The sequence below is a fragment of the Opisthocomus hoazin genome, chromosome 2, assembly GCF_030867145.1.
Source record: "Opisthocomus hoazin isolate bOpiHoa1 chromosome 2, bOpiHoa1.hap1, whole genome shotgun sequence".
Classification (NCBI taxonomy): Eukaryota; Metazoa; Chordata; class Aves; order Opisthocomiformes; family Opisthocomidae; genus Opisthocomus; species Opisthocomus hoazin.
Window position 1 is genome coordinate 56,582,148 of NC_134415.1, and position 13,061 is coordinate 56,595,208.

The 13,061-nt window shown below is 36.6% G+C and overlaps 1 protein-coding gene across 1 annotated transcript in view; it reads left to right on the forward strand.

The window, feature by feature from the left end:
- ADGB (androglobin) overlaps positions 1-13,061 on the forward strand; it is a 120,217-nt gene that overhangs the window by 19,740 nt on the left and 87,416 nt on the right. Inside the window, 4 exon segments of the mRNA XM_075413741.1 lie at positions 271-421; positions 2,908-3,000; positions 5,092-5,163; positions 6,826-7,014. Coding sequence (XP_075269856.1) covers positions 271-421; positions 2,908-3,000; positions 5,092-5,163; positions 6,826-7,014 — 505 coding nt within the window.

Genomic DNA, 13,061 nt, shown 5'->3' on the forward strand with positions numbered 1-13,061 from the left:
CGGATTCTGCTTCTGTGTGTCAGCTGTCCCATTTACTTCAGCAGGATTCCTCATATAAATGCATTTAAATATTTTGTTGATTTACACCTAATAATGCCGTCTAGCACTTCTATAGGCTTGCTTATCTTAGTGACAAAATGTTATTGTAGTTATTAACACTAAAGATATTATTACAGTACATTAAAAAAATATTCTGTGAGATAAAAATCTTCCTACTACCCTTGCCAAATATACTGTTCATTTTTATTCACACCTCTGTTTGTTTCCCAGGGCAACTATGTCTTCCCATGGAGGTGCTTTCAACGAGAGGTGGAGATTTCCTATATGGCCAGAATGGCATGAAGCAGATATCAATGCGGAAAAGTGGGATAGTGGAGAAACTGCAAAAGAGAAAGAAAAATCTGGAAAAGGTCCAATTTCAGTAAGTTGTGTGACACATACATTATTTCCACATCATTTTTTGTACCTGTATTTAGTAAAGTATTTGTCACAACTTCAACATAATTCGTTGCTGATAAATACATTAGTTTTCGATCATATCTTTTCAATAAGTTTAACTAGTTCCCTAGTAAATTAAAACGATAAACTAAAAGTACTGAGCATTGTTTATTTGTTGCTCAAACTCTTAACTTGTGCGTGTGCATTAATGCATGCACGTTAATATTTAAAAAAAGAAAATGAAACCCCAAAATCTATTTCATAACATAATTAAACTGGGGATGTAGGAACAAACTAAACTGTTGTAGTATGTCAGAGCAATCCCTTCTGTGGGCACTGCAGTTTCTACGGGCTCAAAGTCCGAAGACTCTTTTGAGAGAAGTTATAGTTTCTGTACGGAGTGCTGCCATTAACTTTACAGGTAAATAATTTTCCTTTGTGTCTTCTTCTGTTCCATTACTGCACTTGGTGTCTTTGGACTGTTCTCTAAATATTTATCTACCATTAATCTGTTAGGTCTACTAGACATTATTATTATAGATAAAATTTTAAAATAATTGTAACTGAAAATATTTCTTCTTTTTTAGCATAAGAAGCATTCTGAGGTGTTTACTGGATCTTTCAGTTCTTCAGCCACAAGCTATATGAAACATTACTCTTTTTACTTGTTTAAAGGAGTTAAAGGTGTCAGTCACAGCAGACACATTTACGGGTCTAAAGAATTTTCTAATGTGGCTGCTTGATCCAAGCAGCTAGCCAGAATTCAACATCATATAGGGTATTTCAGTTAGAAACAGAAGTAGTGATGGCTCCAGTACCTTTGAGTACGCTTAGAACACGAATATAAACAATGCATTTTTTTTGTGTGGGAAAAGGAATCAGTCAGAAGTGGTCTCTTTCCTTGTAACACTAAAGCTCTTTTATCAAGCACCCCTACATAATGGCCCCTCTTAGAGCAGCGTGGTGTGCGGCTGAGATTGTGCACTTGACTTTGTTTCTCTTGTGCCTGTTTCTTGCCTGGCCTTCCTGTAGAACTTGTGGCTGAGGCTCCTGTCCTTAGAGCATGAGCTCCTGAGGCCTGGCTGTTGTCTCTTACAGCCATCTTAAATAAAAGAGAAGTTAAACCTGTTTTTCTCAGCCAAGCTTAGCTCAACTTACAATATGCTTCTCCAAAGTACTTTTTCACTTGTAAGCTAAAAAAGGTGTATCTCTCAATTTTTTCTAGTGTTTGTTTGCATAGCGTTATGTCATTCTCACCTGCTTCCTTTTTGTGGTTTATCTAGTGCTTAAGTGCTAAACTTTCATGTCACGCCGCGTAGCCAGGGTTGGATATCTCAGAAAGAAGAATATAAACTCTGTTAATATAGTTCTGTATGGTCCAGCCTACAAGACTTTAAGCTTTCAGAAGAATAAGTATTCCTAAAACATTCTTTTTTTCCCCAGAAGCTTATTGTGCTTCCTTCAGGTACTTTAAATAGTTTGTTGCAGATTGGTATGTTGAAAGAACTTACACAATGAATCAAGCAAGAAAAAATTGTGAGGGAAATACTATTTTGTAGTTGTTGTTTTGGGTTCAGGTTTGTTTTTTAGTTTTTGTAATATGTTTTCTTTTGCCTTCCTTTAATCAGTAAGTACCCAAATCATTGTAGTTTTTCCTTCCCAGAAACTCTTTCTCTTGGTTAGTTTGTAGAAGATAAACAGTGTACATTGTGGCCTGTGAAACACACAGAAATGTATAGTATGCTTAAAAGCTATTTAAAATTCCAGGCACAAATAGAAGGCATTAACCATGTAACCGATTAGTTTCTCAGTCACCATGGGCAGTATCAGAGGCATCTCCTCATCCTACGTTGTGCTGTTCAGTAAACAGATACCATATATCCTGACACCTTCTGTTCACATGGAGAAGAGTATCACTTTGGAAATGGAAGTTTGAAAATTATATGACGCTCTTTCTCTCTATGAGAATCTCTTAATTCATGACACTGTGTAATTATAGCTCTCTTTGGTTTCTATAGCAGTTTCAAATGCATTGAACCTGCTTTGTTTGTGTCTATCGCTTTAGATATTTACTTTTGGTCTTCAATTTAAAAAGCTTTAGAAATGTGAGTTAGAAAAAGTACTCAGAAACAACTTGGTAGAAAAGTGCTTGAATTAAAACTTTAGCAGTTTTTTTTTGGAGGTTTTTGTGAATGGTGGAGAAGAAAGGAAACATTTCACATAGACCTATTTAGATAGTACAGGCCACATAAGCTTCTCTGAACAACATACACAGCTTTTGTGCTGAATCTTCTGTTTGGGCTTTGCACTCTTTTAGTTCAGTTATAGATACTATTAGTTTCTTTTTATGCTATTTTTCTGCTTAAGTGAATTATCATGTGAACAGTAAATTATTTTTAATCTTGTGGAAGATACATTGCTGTAATTAATAATAAATGTTCTGTTTTTGCTCCTGCATATTTTGTGTAGCATGTCTTTGAGGATCCTGAAGGGAAAATAGAATTGCCAGCATCCTTAAAAGTGCATTCATGGAAACGGCCACAGGAGTTTTTAACAACTAAGGTAGGAAACAAGCAAGGTCATAACGAAAAAATGCTACTCACCTGACTGTGTCACAAGTAGAGGAGGATTAGCAGAGGAAAACAGTTCAACAGATAAAACCCACTGGACCACGTGTAGTCATCCTGCCCGGGAAGCGGTTGTGCAGCGAGGAGCCAGTGGTGCCTGCAGTGGCTGACCTGTGCTGCTGGTCCTTGGGGCCTGTGTGGTGTTGGGCGGGATCCCCGGGTGCTGGGCGCAGTGAGGGAGCAGCCTGCCCGCAGGTCCCTCGGGGTACCAGCGGGTACATCACCGGCCTCTCCCTGCCTTTACTCACGGGCCGCAGCGAGTTCTTGTGTTCCTGTGAGAACTTGGGCTTCCCAGTGTCTAAAAGGATGTAAGGTTATCTATGCTAATCCATGTCTTTATAGTTAGCTCTCACAGTAGCATTTTAAATGATACTCTGCGGAGTCTGAGTGCCGTTTTTACTGGGATCACCATGGACCAGCACCTCCTGGTACAAAACGTCATGATAGTGTATCCTCCCAAGTCTGCTCTGCCTTTTGGCTCCATGTTCATTTAGAAGACACCTGGACAGAGACATGCCTTCCTGTTTTCCTTTGTGTTCTCGTTTTTTCGCTTAAAACTTAGTGTCATGGCAAAACAAGTTCTGTTTGTTCCAACTAAGGCTGCCCCTGGGCAAGTATCTGCCCTGAAACCATAAATTAGCTTTACCAGGAATACAGTACTTTTTCTCACTTCAGACTATTGTATTTCTCCAGTCTGCATATAGAATGTGTCCATATCTTTGACAGTACTTGTCTGGAAGGTAACCGTGACATTTTAAAATTATGCAAAGCTCTTGTTCAGTTTATATTTAAAATTCATTGCAAAGAAAATAAACAGCCTACCATTGCAAAGGTTAGTGTTCTCCAGTGCTGTTGCTAATCTAAATTTTAAAGCATTTTTGCTTCAGATGAAATGATGAAGTTTTAAAACACTTTGACCACCCTTCCAACTTTTTCAGGCTTGTCAGTTTTCCTTTTGTCAGCTTGTCATTTTTTATTAACCAGACACTAAACAGGTCCAAGTTTAATTTTTAATCGAGGAAGGAGAGGAGGAGGTCAGGGAAGTAATTGACAAGACAAAAAGATTGGATGAGAAACGCTGCCAAAATGCATAAACTGCAGAGGTATCTGAAAGATGAGGGCAAGAGAGCTGGCAGCCCAGAAAGCCATGGAAACATGTATCTGTATTAAAAATAGCTTTTAAAAATCTATCTTTAGAGCACTGTGAAGAAAGCATTTGTTTTCTTTAAGACCTGATTAAAACTTTGACGAAAGTTTTTGAACTTTTTTGAACAAAGAAGCTATGATTACTAGAAATTTTATAAGTAGTTGAAAATTAATGTAAAGGTCAAGTGATGAAAGGCTATTTAGAAGATATATGTTGCTACCTAATCTATTAGTAAGTATAAAAGAGAGTGTAAACAAGCCTATTTGGTGTGGTAAGCAAAAAATCAAGCAACAATCACCAGTAAGTGATGAGAGGCGCAGATATATTTAGTTCAATAAACTACAATCCTACTATGTTATTTCTAAACTACTTACAAAAAAGCCATAACTGTATAAACAAGTAATAGTCATCAAAACTATGTAATAGAGTCAAAGCTTTGATAGTCAGTGTTGATACTGACAATACTAGTATCTAACTGACCTTGAGGAAACAAATCCCTTTGAATCTTGGTGGGAGACCAAGGATATCTCAGAGTATCAGACAGTGTTATGATCATGATTTAAATGCAGAACTGCAAATATTATGAATGAATTGAAGGAACCTCAATTTACTTATGTAATTATTTAATTTTGTACTCTTTATTCTGGTAAAAATAATGACTTTTTAAAAATTCTGAATGTAGACGTTTTAAGACTTTTTTTTTAAGAAATACCAAAGCAGCTACAAGATAAGCAAACTGACGGCCTTTAGTTTGCAAATACCTAACGAATGTTTGCCAAATGTCTAATATTTGTATATAACTACTGTTAAACATTAGTGTTCATTTAATTTTTTGCCATATATTTTAGCTACAGAATAAACTAATTTATTTTCTCCTAGATTCCTGTGGTTGTCAAAAATGAAACCTTATTTGACCTTTTTTCAGCAAATGAGCATATATTTTGTAGTGAGGTAGGTAGAAATATATTAATGTCCCTTCTGAAAAATATTTTCTTTCATGCTTTTTAATTTTTTTTAATTTTGGATTTCACCACAAATGTCTGCCATGAAGAAATAAGTTGTGACAAATGTTTTAAATGAAAAAAGAATGATGGTAATAAAATAGCAAGAAATCATCTAGACTTTTTTTTTAGAATTTGAAAAGTTAAATCAGTGATGGTAAAAGATTTTCCAAACTTTTTTTTTTTTAAAGTATACAATCTATTGACTACAAAGATTATTACTGAATAATATTCTCTAAAGATAAGAGCAAAGAAAAGCTAGATTAGAAAGGATTTGTGTTCTTTATTCAAGCTTTCCTGAAGTCATGTTCTTAGCATGCCTGCATGTATGTGCATATCTCTGTCACCCAGCCAGTCTTTTCCTTCTCACCAGAGTTGAATAAATGTTTACTGGATTTCTGCAGATGGGGGGGAAATATAAGGCAGGTAGAACCAAGGCATGTGAGTGCCTTACTGATTTTGATATTGCTTCATAATTTCTATTTCACTCAATGCTTCAGTGCAAGTTCAAAATTCAGCACCACAGAACCCGTACGGGAAGAAGCCACCAGAAAACATATGATGTGAATTTTGCTGTCTGCAGAACCACTAATTAATTTTAGGGAAAGTTTCTTGTGGTAAAAACTTATTTTCATTCTTGTTTATATAAATCACTGCAACAGTCTGGTAATACTTGTGAAACTATAGTACACATCAGAAATCTGCGTGTTAGAAAACACATGCACTAAAGTATGATTAGTTAAAGCTTTTATTTTAAATTTTAAAAATTATAAAGTACTTTTAGTGATATAGGGTTGTTTTATACTGAGTACAAATATGAAGTTTCAAAGCTAATACCGATCCTTAGCAGCTATCTCCAGTTCACAAGTCCTGTAACGTAATTTATTCTGAAATCATATGTCCAGCAGAGGGCTACGAAGATGATGAGGGGACTGGAGCATCTCTCCTATGAGGAAAGGCTGAGGGAGCTGGGCTTGTTTAGCCTGAAGAAGAGAAGGCTGCGAGGGGACCTTATAAATACCTATAAATATCTTAAGGGTGGGTGTCAGGAGGACGGGGCCAGACTCTTTTCAGTGGTGCCCAGTGACAGGACAAGGGGCAATGGGCACAAACTGCAGCATAGGGAGTTCCGTCTGAACATGAGGAAGAACTTTACTTTGAGGGTGACAGAGCACTGGAACAGGCTGCCCAGAGGTATTGTGGAGTCTCCTTCTCTGGAGATATTCAAACCCCCCTTGGACAAGATCCTGTGCAGCCTGCTCTAGGTGACCCTGCTTTGGCAGGGGAGATGATCCTCAGAGGTCCCTTCCAACCCGTACAGTTCTGTGATTCTGTGATTTTTCTTCAGTAAATGATGAACAGCAGAATTTATATTGTGCCTTTACTTAGTTTCAGGAAATTTTGTGTTGTTCTAGATGAGTATTACAGTGATTTTAAGAAAAATTTTACCAGTGAAATTGATATTTGCAAGAAACCATGCCTATTCCTTTATGTCATTACTTTATTTAAAAAAGCATCTTTTTTATTCTTTGATGATTATAATATAACTTGATTTCATCTTTCTGAAAGATGTAAGCTGAATTTTTTTTTTCCTATTTTTCTCTGTTTTCAGCTGATGAGATGGATTATAAGTGAAATTTATGCAGTCTGGAGGATATATAATGAAAAGGCCTTAACTAAAGGAACTTCCAAACTTTTTTGGAAACCATGGGAGCACATTTATGCATTATGTAAAGCTACCAGGGGACACATGCCACTGTACAATAGCTATGGAAAATACATAGTGAAACTTTATTGGATGGTGAGTACTTCTGTTAGTTTGGTGCGGCCGGCAACAAAAGCGCCACGCGGCCGCCCCTCCCCCCGCCGGGGTGCGGAGGAGAATGAGAAGAAAACAGGCAGAAACTGGTGGGTCGGGATAAGGGCAGTTTAACAGAACAGCAAACAGAGGGAACAGGAACAACAACGATACAGATAATGGGAAAACACAACACAAAACGCACAACCCAGAGAGCTGCCCTCCATGACTGCTGCCACGAGCTCCCAAGCCGAGCCGCGAGCAAGTTCCCGCCCCCCAGCTCCCCCCCCACCGGAACCCAGCATGATGGCACATGGTATGGAATACCCGGCTCTGTTTGGCCAGGTGGGGTCAGCTCGCCCGGCTGTGCCCCTTCCTGGATTCTGGTGAAAATTAACCCTGTCCTGGCCGAACCCAGGACAACTTCCCTCCAAGAATATAGAAGTATTATGCAGCTAGCATGCAAATTTTAGTGGTTAGAGTATTTAATAATATTGACAAGATACGGATTTGTAGGAGTAGATGTGTTGACAAATCATTGATGCATGTTAATAAAAATGCCTTTTACAGTTCATGTGATTTTTGTACAACTTAGATCTTGATAGAACAGAGTTATTACTTGAAAAGGCAATATTCCTTTTTTGTAGATTATGTAGAATTTTGCTGATAGATTTTTTTTCTCTGGGCATTGCAACAAGATAATACCTTGCGTTCATTTGTTTATTACATTGCAGAAGGAGGATCAAATAATGGCAGTTGCTACTGTTGCATATGTTCAAACTATTTATTGAAATAACTTTTTTTTTCTGATACTTGTGACTTTTTTTTGTGTGGGATGGCAGTTTTCAATGTCATTCCTTAGCCCAAAGCACAATTTTGATACATTTAATAGAAAATAATTAGTTCATTCTGAATTAAATAATGAATGGTTAAAATAATGTTGTTTTAAGAAGTGATTTTCACCATTTGTAGTTTCTTTGAGCTACATGTGATACTTGACATTTTGTTTTTACAGGGTTTGATTTCTAGATCACGTGTCCTCTTATATATGTAAACTGATTTTGATGTGGCATATTTACAGAAATTTTTTTCTTTTGTTTATGTCTTACACTTGTTTCATGAAAGTACTTATTGTTGATGTTTTGGGTTTTCTTTACTTTGTGTCTTCAAATGTTATGACAATACTAAGCATCATACATGTGTGCTACTTGAATGAAAAATCCTTTTTACTGCTTGAATTCTCAGTGTTGGTTGGCTTTCACTAAACAAGAAGGTGTGTTTCATTTTGGTTTTGCTAGGGAGAAAAATATGAAGACTGATTGTGAGGTTTGCACTGCACTATAAATTGTATGATTTAGATTTTCACGCAGTAATTTTTACCCTTTTTTGTTTCAGTCTTAATTTCATCTGCTGATTTTTTTGTGTGCATTATTTGTTTTGAGATATTATGCAAAATATTTCTGTTCCTGTGTAGCGAACGATAGAATACGGAGGTTTGATGCCAATGTTTAGTAGAGTCAGACAAGCAGCCCACACCACTGATGTATTAGGGTTAAGAATGTTTTTTATTCTTTGAGTAACTCATTTGGCTGACTTTACAGAGCTGTTTGTATCCAATTGTATTTAAAGCTGATTAAAGACTTCCAGTGTGAGGGGCGTTTATTGAAGATGTACTGGTAAGACCAAAACATCCCATGGAGTTTCTAAAGATAACAGGCAATAACTTCTTAATGCATTTTATAGTCAACAGGGAACACTTAATTTAATACTGAACCTCATACTAATAAACAAAGAAATAATCACTGACCTAAAATTTGGAAGTTGTCTGTGTTGTTAGGGTTATTCTGGTTATGTTTGTCTTTTGCAAATGGAATATGTCACAAAACATTAAGGTGTAAAATTGACCCTATTAAACTTCCAGTTGCCCAAACCTGAAAGTATTTTTGAGACAGTCAGTTGGAAACATGAAGTTGGAAGTGTTAATGAAAACTCAAAGGCATTCTGTTGGACTTCTAAAAAAGACAGAAATCATGGAAACAGAAAAAATGATACTTTAAAAAGGAAACAAAACCTAAAAGTAATGTCTAAAAAGTTTTTTTAAAAAAAGACAAGAATTGGTGATCATGAATACTAGTGCACAGCTAAGATAATGCTGACAGCTGATTAAGCAGTCCAAAGGTACAAAGGAACTTTTGGTTGCTAATAGCACTGATACACAATAGTTAAAAACAGATTATTGCAAGTTACTGATAATAAAAACCTAAACAGCGATGTTAAGAAAAAAAACACCAACAAGCAGTTATTCAGTGAATATTTCTTCTATGCATTGGAAGGCTGAAAGAGATATAATCTGTTCCTTGGCACACTGTGAATTGAACAAACATAATCATCTCTAACAAAGAAGGTTTAGAGGCTTCAGCTGCTCAGATTAAACATTTTCAGATCCAGGTAAGCTATGGACATACTCACAGTGCCTACTTGAGATACCTGCTTTAGGCATCACCACGCCAACTGTCTCCAGCAGCAGAATTTAAGTAGATGAATTTAGATGGTCTATTTGTCAGCGGGAGTAGGTGTGGGTTTTTTCAAGGGTGATTAAGTTGCCTCATGTGCTGAGTGAAGAGCTATCAGAATTAGTTAAACAAACATTCAAGAGTTTCTGAGAGCTTTCCTGGTGGTAAAGCAGCTGATTTAGGGCTTTGTATTGGGTACATCTGTCTATGAAGATACCAAGCACTAGACTCTTCTGTGAGAGTGCATGAGAAGTTAGAGGGTGCTCATATCTTTAATCAGATGGCTGCCACCTCTTCTCTTGCATAAAATGTGATGGTTAGAGCACTTAACAAGGAGTGGAAGAACTGAGTATTCTTCCTTTCTCAGCTGTTAAGGACTAGAACTCCTAGTTTCTGCAAGGAAAGTTCCATGACTACAGCTTTGACTGCTCCGCAAGAATGTACGTCATGGGACCAAAAACCAAAGGGTGACATCTGTGTTCTTTTCCAAAATTTCGGCATCATTTAGACTTCAGACTGTCATGTGTTTAATTTGGGTTTCTTCCAGTGTAAAAGAGGTTACAAAGGCATTGCATATAGTTAGTTACAAATGGAAAAGAAGATAATCCTAGTGGGGAACTTCCTAGTGACATACAAAAAGGTCCAATAGCAAGAATCTGATTTTAGATAAAGTAAATCCAAAATATGGCATAATTAATTAGAAGAAAAAGCAATTAAATATTAAAAGAATTTTTGAAAGGTTATATTCGGTGTTACTTCATATCTTTAAAATTTGATGAAGTATTAAAAAAAAAATTGCTCATTTTGCTTTCTGGAAGAATATGTTATTAATATACATGCTTGGAAAAAAACCTCATACAGTAAAAAGGAACCACCAAAGACTGAAGGAAATGCAGGAGGAGAAGATGAGAATCAGGAAAAAACAACATGGAGGGTTTTTTTTTGTTTTAACCCATGGTAAAAAAATAAAATAGAAAATAGAGGTCTCTTGAGAAGATGGTCTTGGCCAATAGAAGGCAGTCAGAGGAAAGAGCAACAATAAGTGTAAGAATGAAACTCCTAAATTTTGGGAGAAAGAGGCTTTGTGAGGGCTGTGTTTGTGAAAAGCACTGATGTGGTTAATGGAAGGATTTGGAAGATGGAACATGAGAGTGCAGGTCAGAATACTCAAGGAAAACACTCTTAAATACATAACAATAGGAGACAGAAAGTATACCAGAGGAGAGGAAGAGACTCTGTATATAATTTGGTGAAGAGGGCAGAGATTTTGCTTGACTAGTGGCCTTCATGGCAAGTCTCCAGGTTACCATTGTTTGAGATAATTAGTGTTGCTCTATGAAAGGAGAGGGTACAAACTTCCCATCTCACAATGTTTTCAGAACTTCAGAGTAAAGGAACTTGCATCACATCTGCAGCAGATGATGCTCCTGGAGAGGCACAGCAGCAGGTCAGTGCCTCAGATGGGTAAGCTGGCCTAGTTTTGTGTTGGACGTGTGGAGAAAGCCTCGCAGTTGTATGCAGCATGTCGCTTCCATGACCCTTGGAAGATTGCTCATATTCTATTTCTGCACTGGAAACCATTACTCTACTGGTTATAGTATAAAAAATTCCTGTGAATAAAAGTAAGGAGGGATTTATTTTACTTCTCCATGACCATATTAAATTGTTTATAAATCTGTCCATCTTTTGGAATGAACATAAATGCAAACAAAGCCAGGGAGAGCTTTTGAATGGCTGCACTTGTACACATTGCAGTTTGATATGTCTCTCTTGAGAGGGAATAAAACCCTGAGCATATTGATTTTATTTTTAAATAATCCTACACCATGTATTTGTTTTAAGAAAAACTTACAATTCTAATACAATATAGATCAAATATGATATTTTAAAAGGAAGTTTCATACAGTTTGCTATTGATACATGTCAGCTAGCCAGCACTGAGGAAGAACTAGGAAAGCAGTTAAAGCTAGAAGAATCTCTTAACTTCCCTGTAAGGGGGAGCACTTAGCTGATTTACATGCCTGTGCTTTCCTCATCCTGTACTACTGCCTCCACATATGGAAGAACTTATATTCAGACAGGGAATAAGAGTTGCCTGAGTTTGAGAAGGCAGAAATGATGTTGCCCAGGTTCTGCAGCAGAGAACATTATTCTGTGTGTAAATTTGATGCTGCAGAGGTTATGTATTCATGTGATAGACTACATTTTAAAGCACCTGTAAGAGTTGTCAGAGTATTTTAATTTCTTTGTCACTTTTGGTTTTGTTTTGTTTTGGGCCTTTGCGTTTATTTAGTTTCCTCTGGTTGCACAGCTGTATTTCACAGAAAGAAAAACATGGAAAAAAAAGAGGGTCCAATGGTGGAAGATTAAAGAAAATGTGCAGATGAGAAAAGCCAAATATCAGTAGAGACAGAGAAGAAACAGATTTCACAGGAGAAAGTGGAAAATGAAATTAAAAGGGAGAGAAAGCACAGTGGACAAATAATGAACTTGTTTCAGTAAAATGCTGTATTGACTCCTGAGGGGATTGTTGTCCACCAGATCAAGCCTGTGGATAATAATTTTTCACATTGGCACAATATTCTTTCAGTTCTGCCCTGCATCCTGCCTTTACTTTGCATTGCTATGGTTTATTGAATTTATTTCTTTGTTTCCACTTTTTCTCACTTACAGATTTCTTTTTCTATCCATAAACTTTCTGCCCACTTATTTTTCTTTTTTTCTCGTGGTATCTTATCTCCTTAAACCAACATAATTGTTTTTAGAGTTAATAGTGAAATGCTGTACAAAGGTTATTACTGATCCAACATAATTGTGATATGGATTCTATTATTTATTAGGTATAACAGGTGAGCAGTTGCTGAGGAGAAGAAAAATTTGTAATGTGCAACACATGCAAAAAATACTATTGTCTTCTAAGAATTACATGCACAGAATTACTACTCTGAATTGAAAAATGTACTGAGCTAGAGAAAACTAAGTGTCTCTTCAATCATTTCCTTTACTTTTCAGCTTGTACTGGTCTCTCTATTAAACTTCAGCAGCGACTGAAAGAGAAGATGAATATGTGATCATTTCAATTACTAGGTCCTTTTCAAAATTAGGAAATCTTAATTTAGTTTTGGCTGTCAGCAAATAGTTTTAAAAAAATATTAGTCTTTTTTATTCTTTTTGGGTATCTTTGCCGTATGGCCTAAATTTAATTTCTTTTGAAACCTATAGAATTCGTGTAGAATTAATCAACAGGTGCTTCAGTTTGAAGCTGCAGTTCAGTTACAAGCAGAGAGCAGTAATTTTGCCCTCTCCAGTAACATATGGTGAACGCTTTAGCGATTTAGTCATTCTTTATCATTTCGTGGGTGAGTTAACAGAAGCACTTGCTGTTGCCCCACTAATTCCTTTGCCTCTTTATTATTTCTTGATCACTAGGACAGAGACTTTATTGGAGAATGGTAGCCAAGATTATTTTGTGGGGTACTAGCTCAATTTACTAACGAAATGCCTGGTATTGGAGGCATCAATATCTTGTCTTACTTG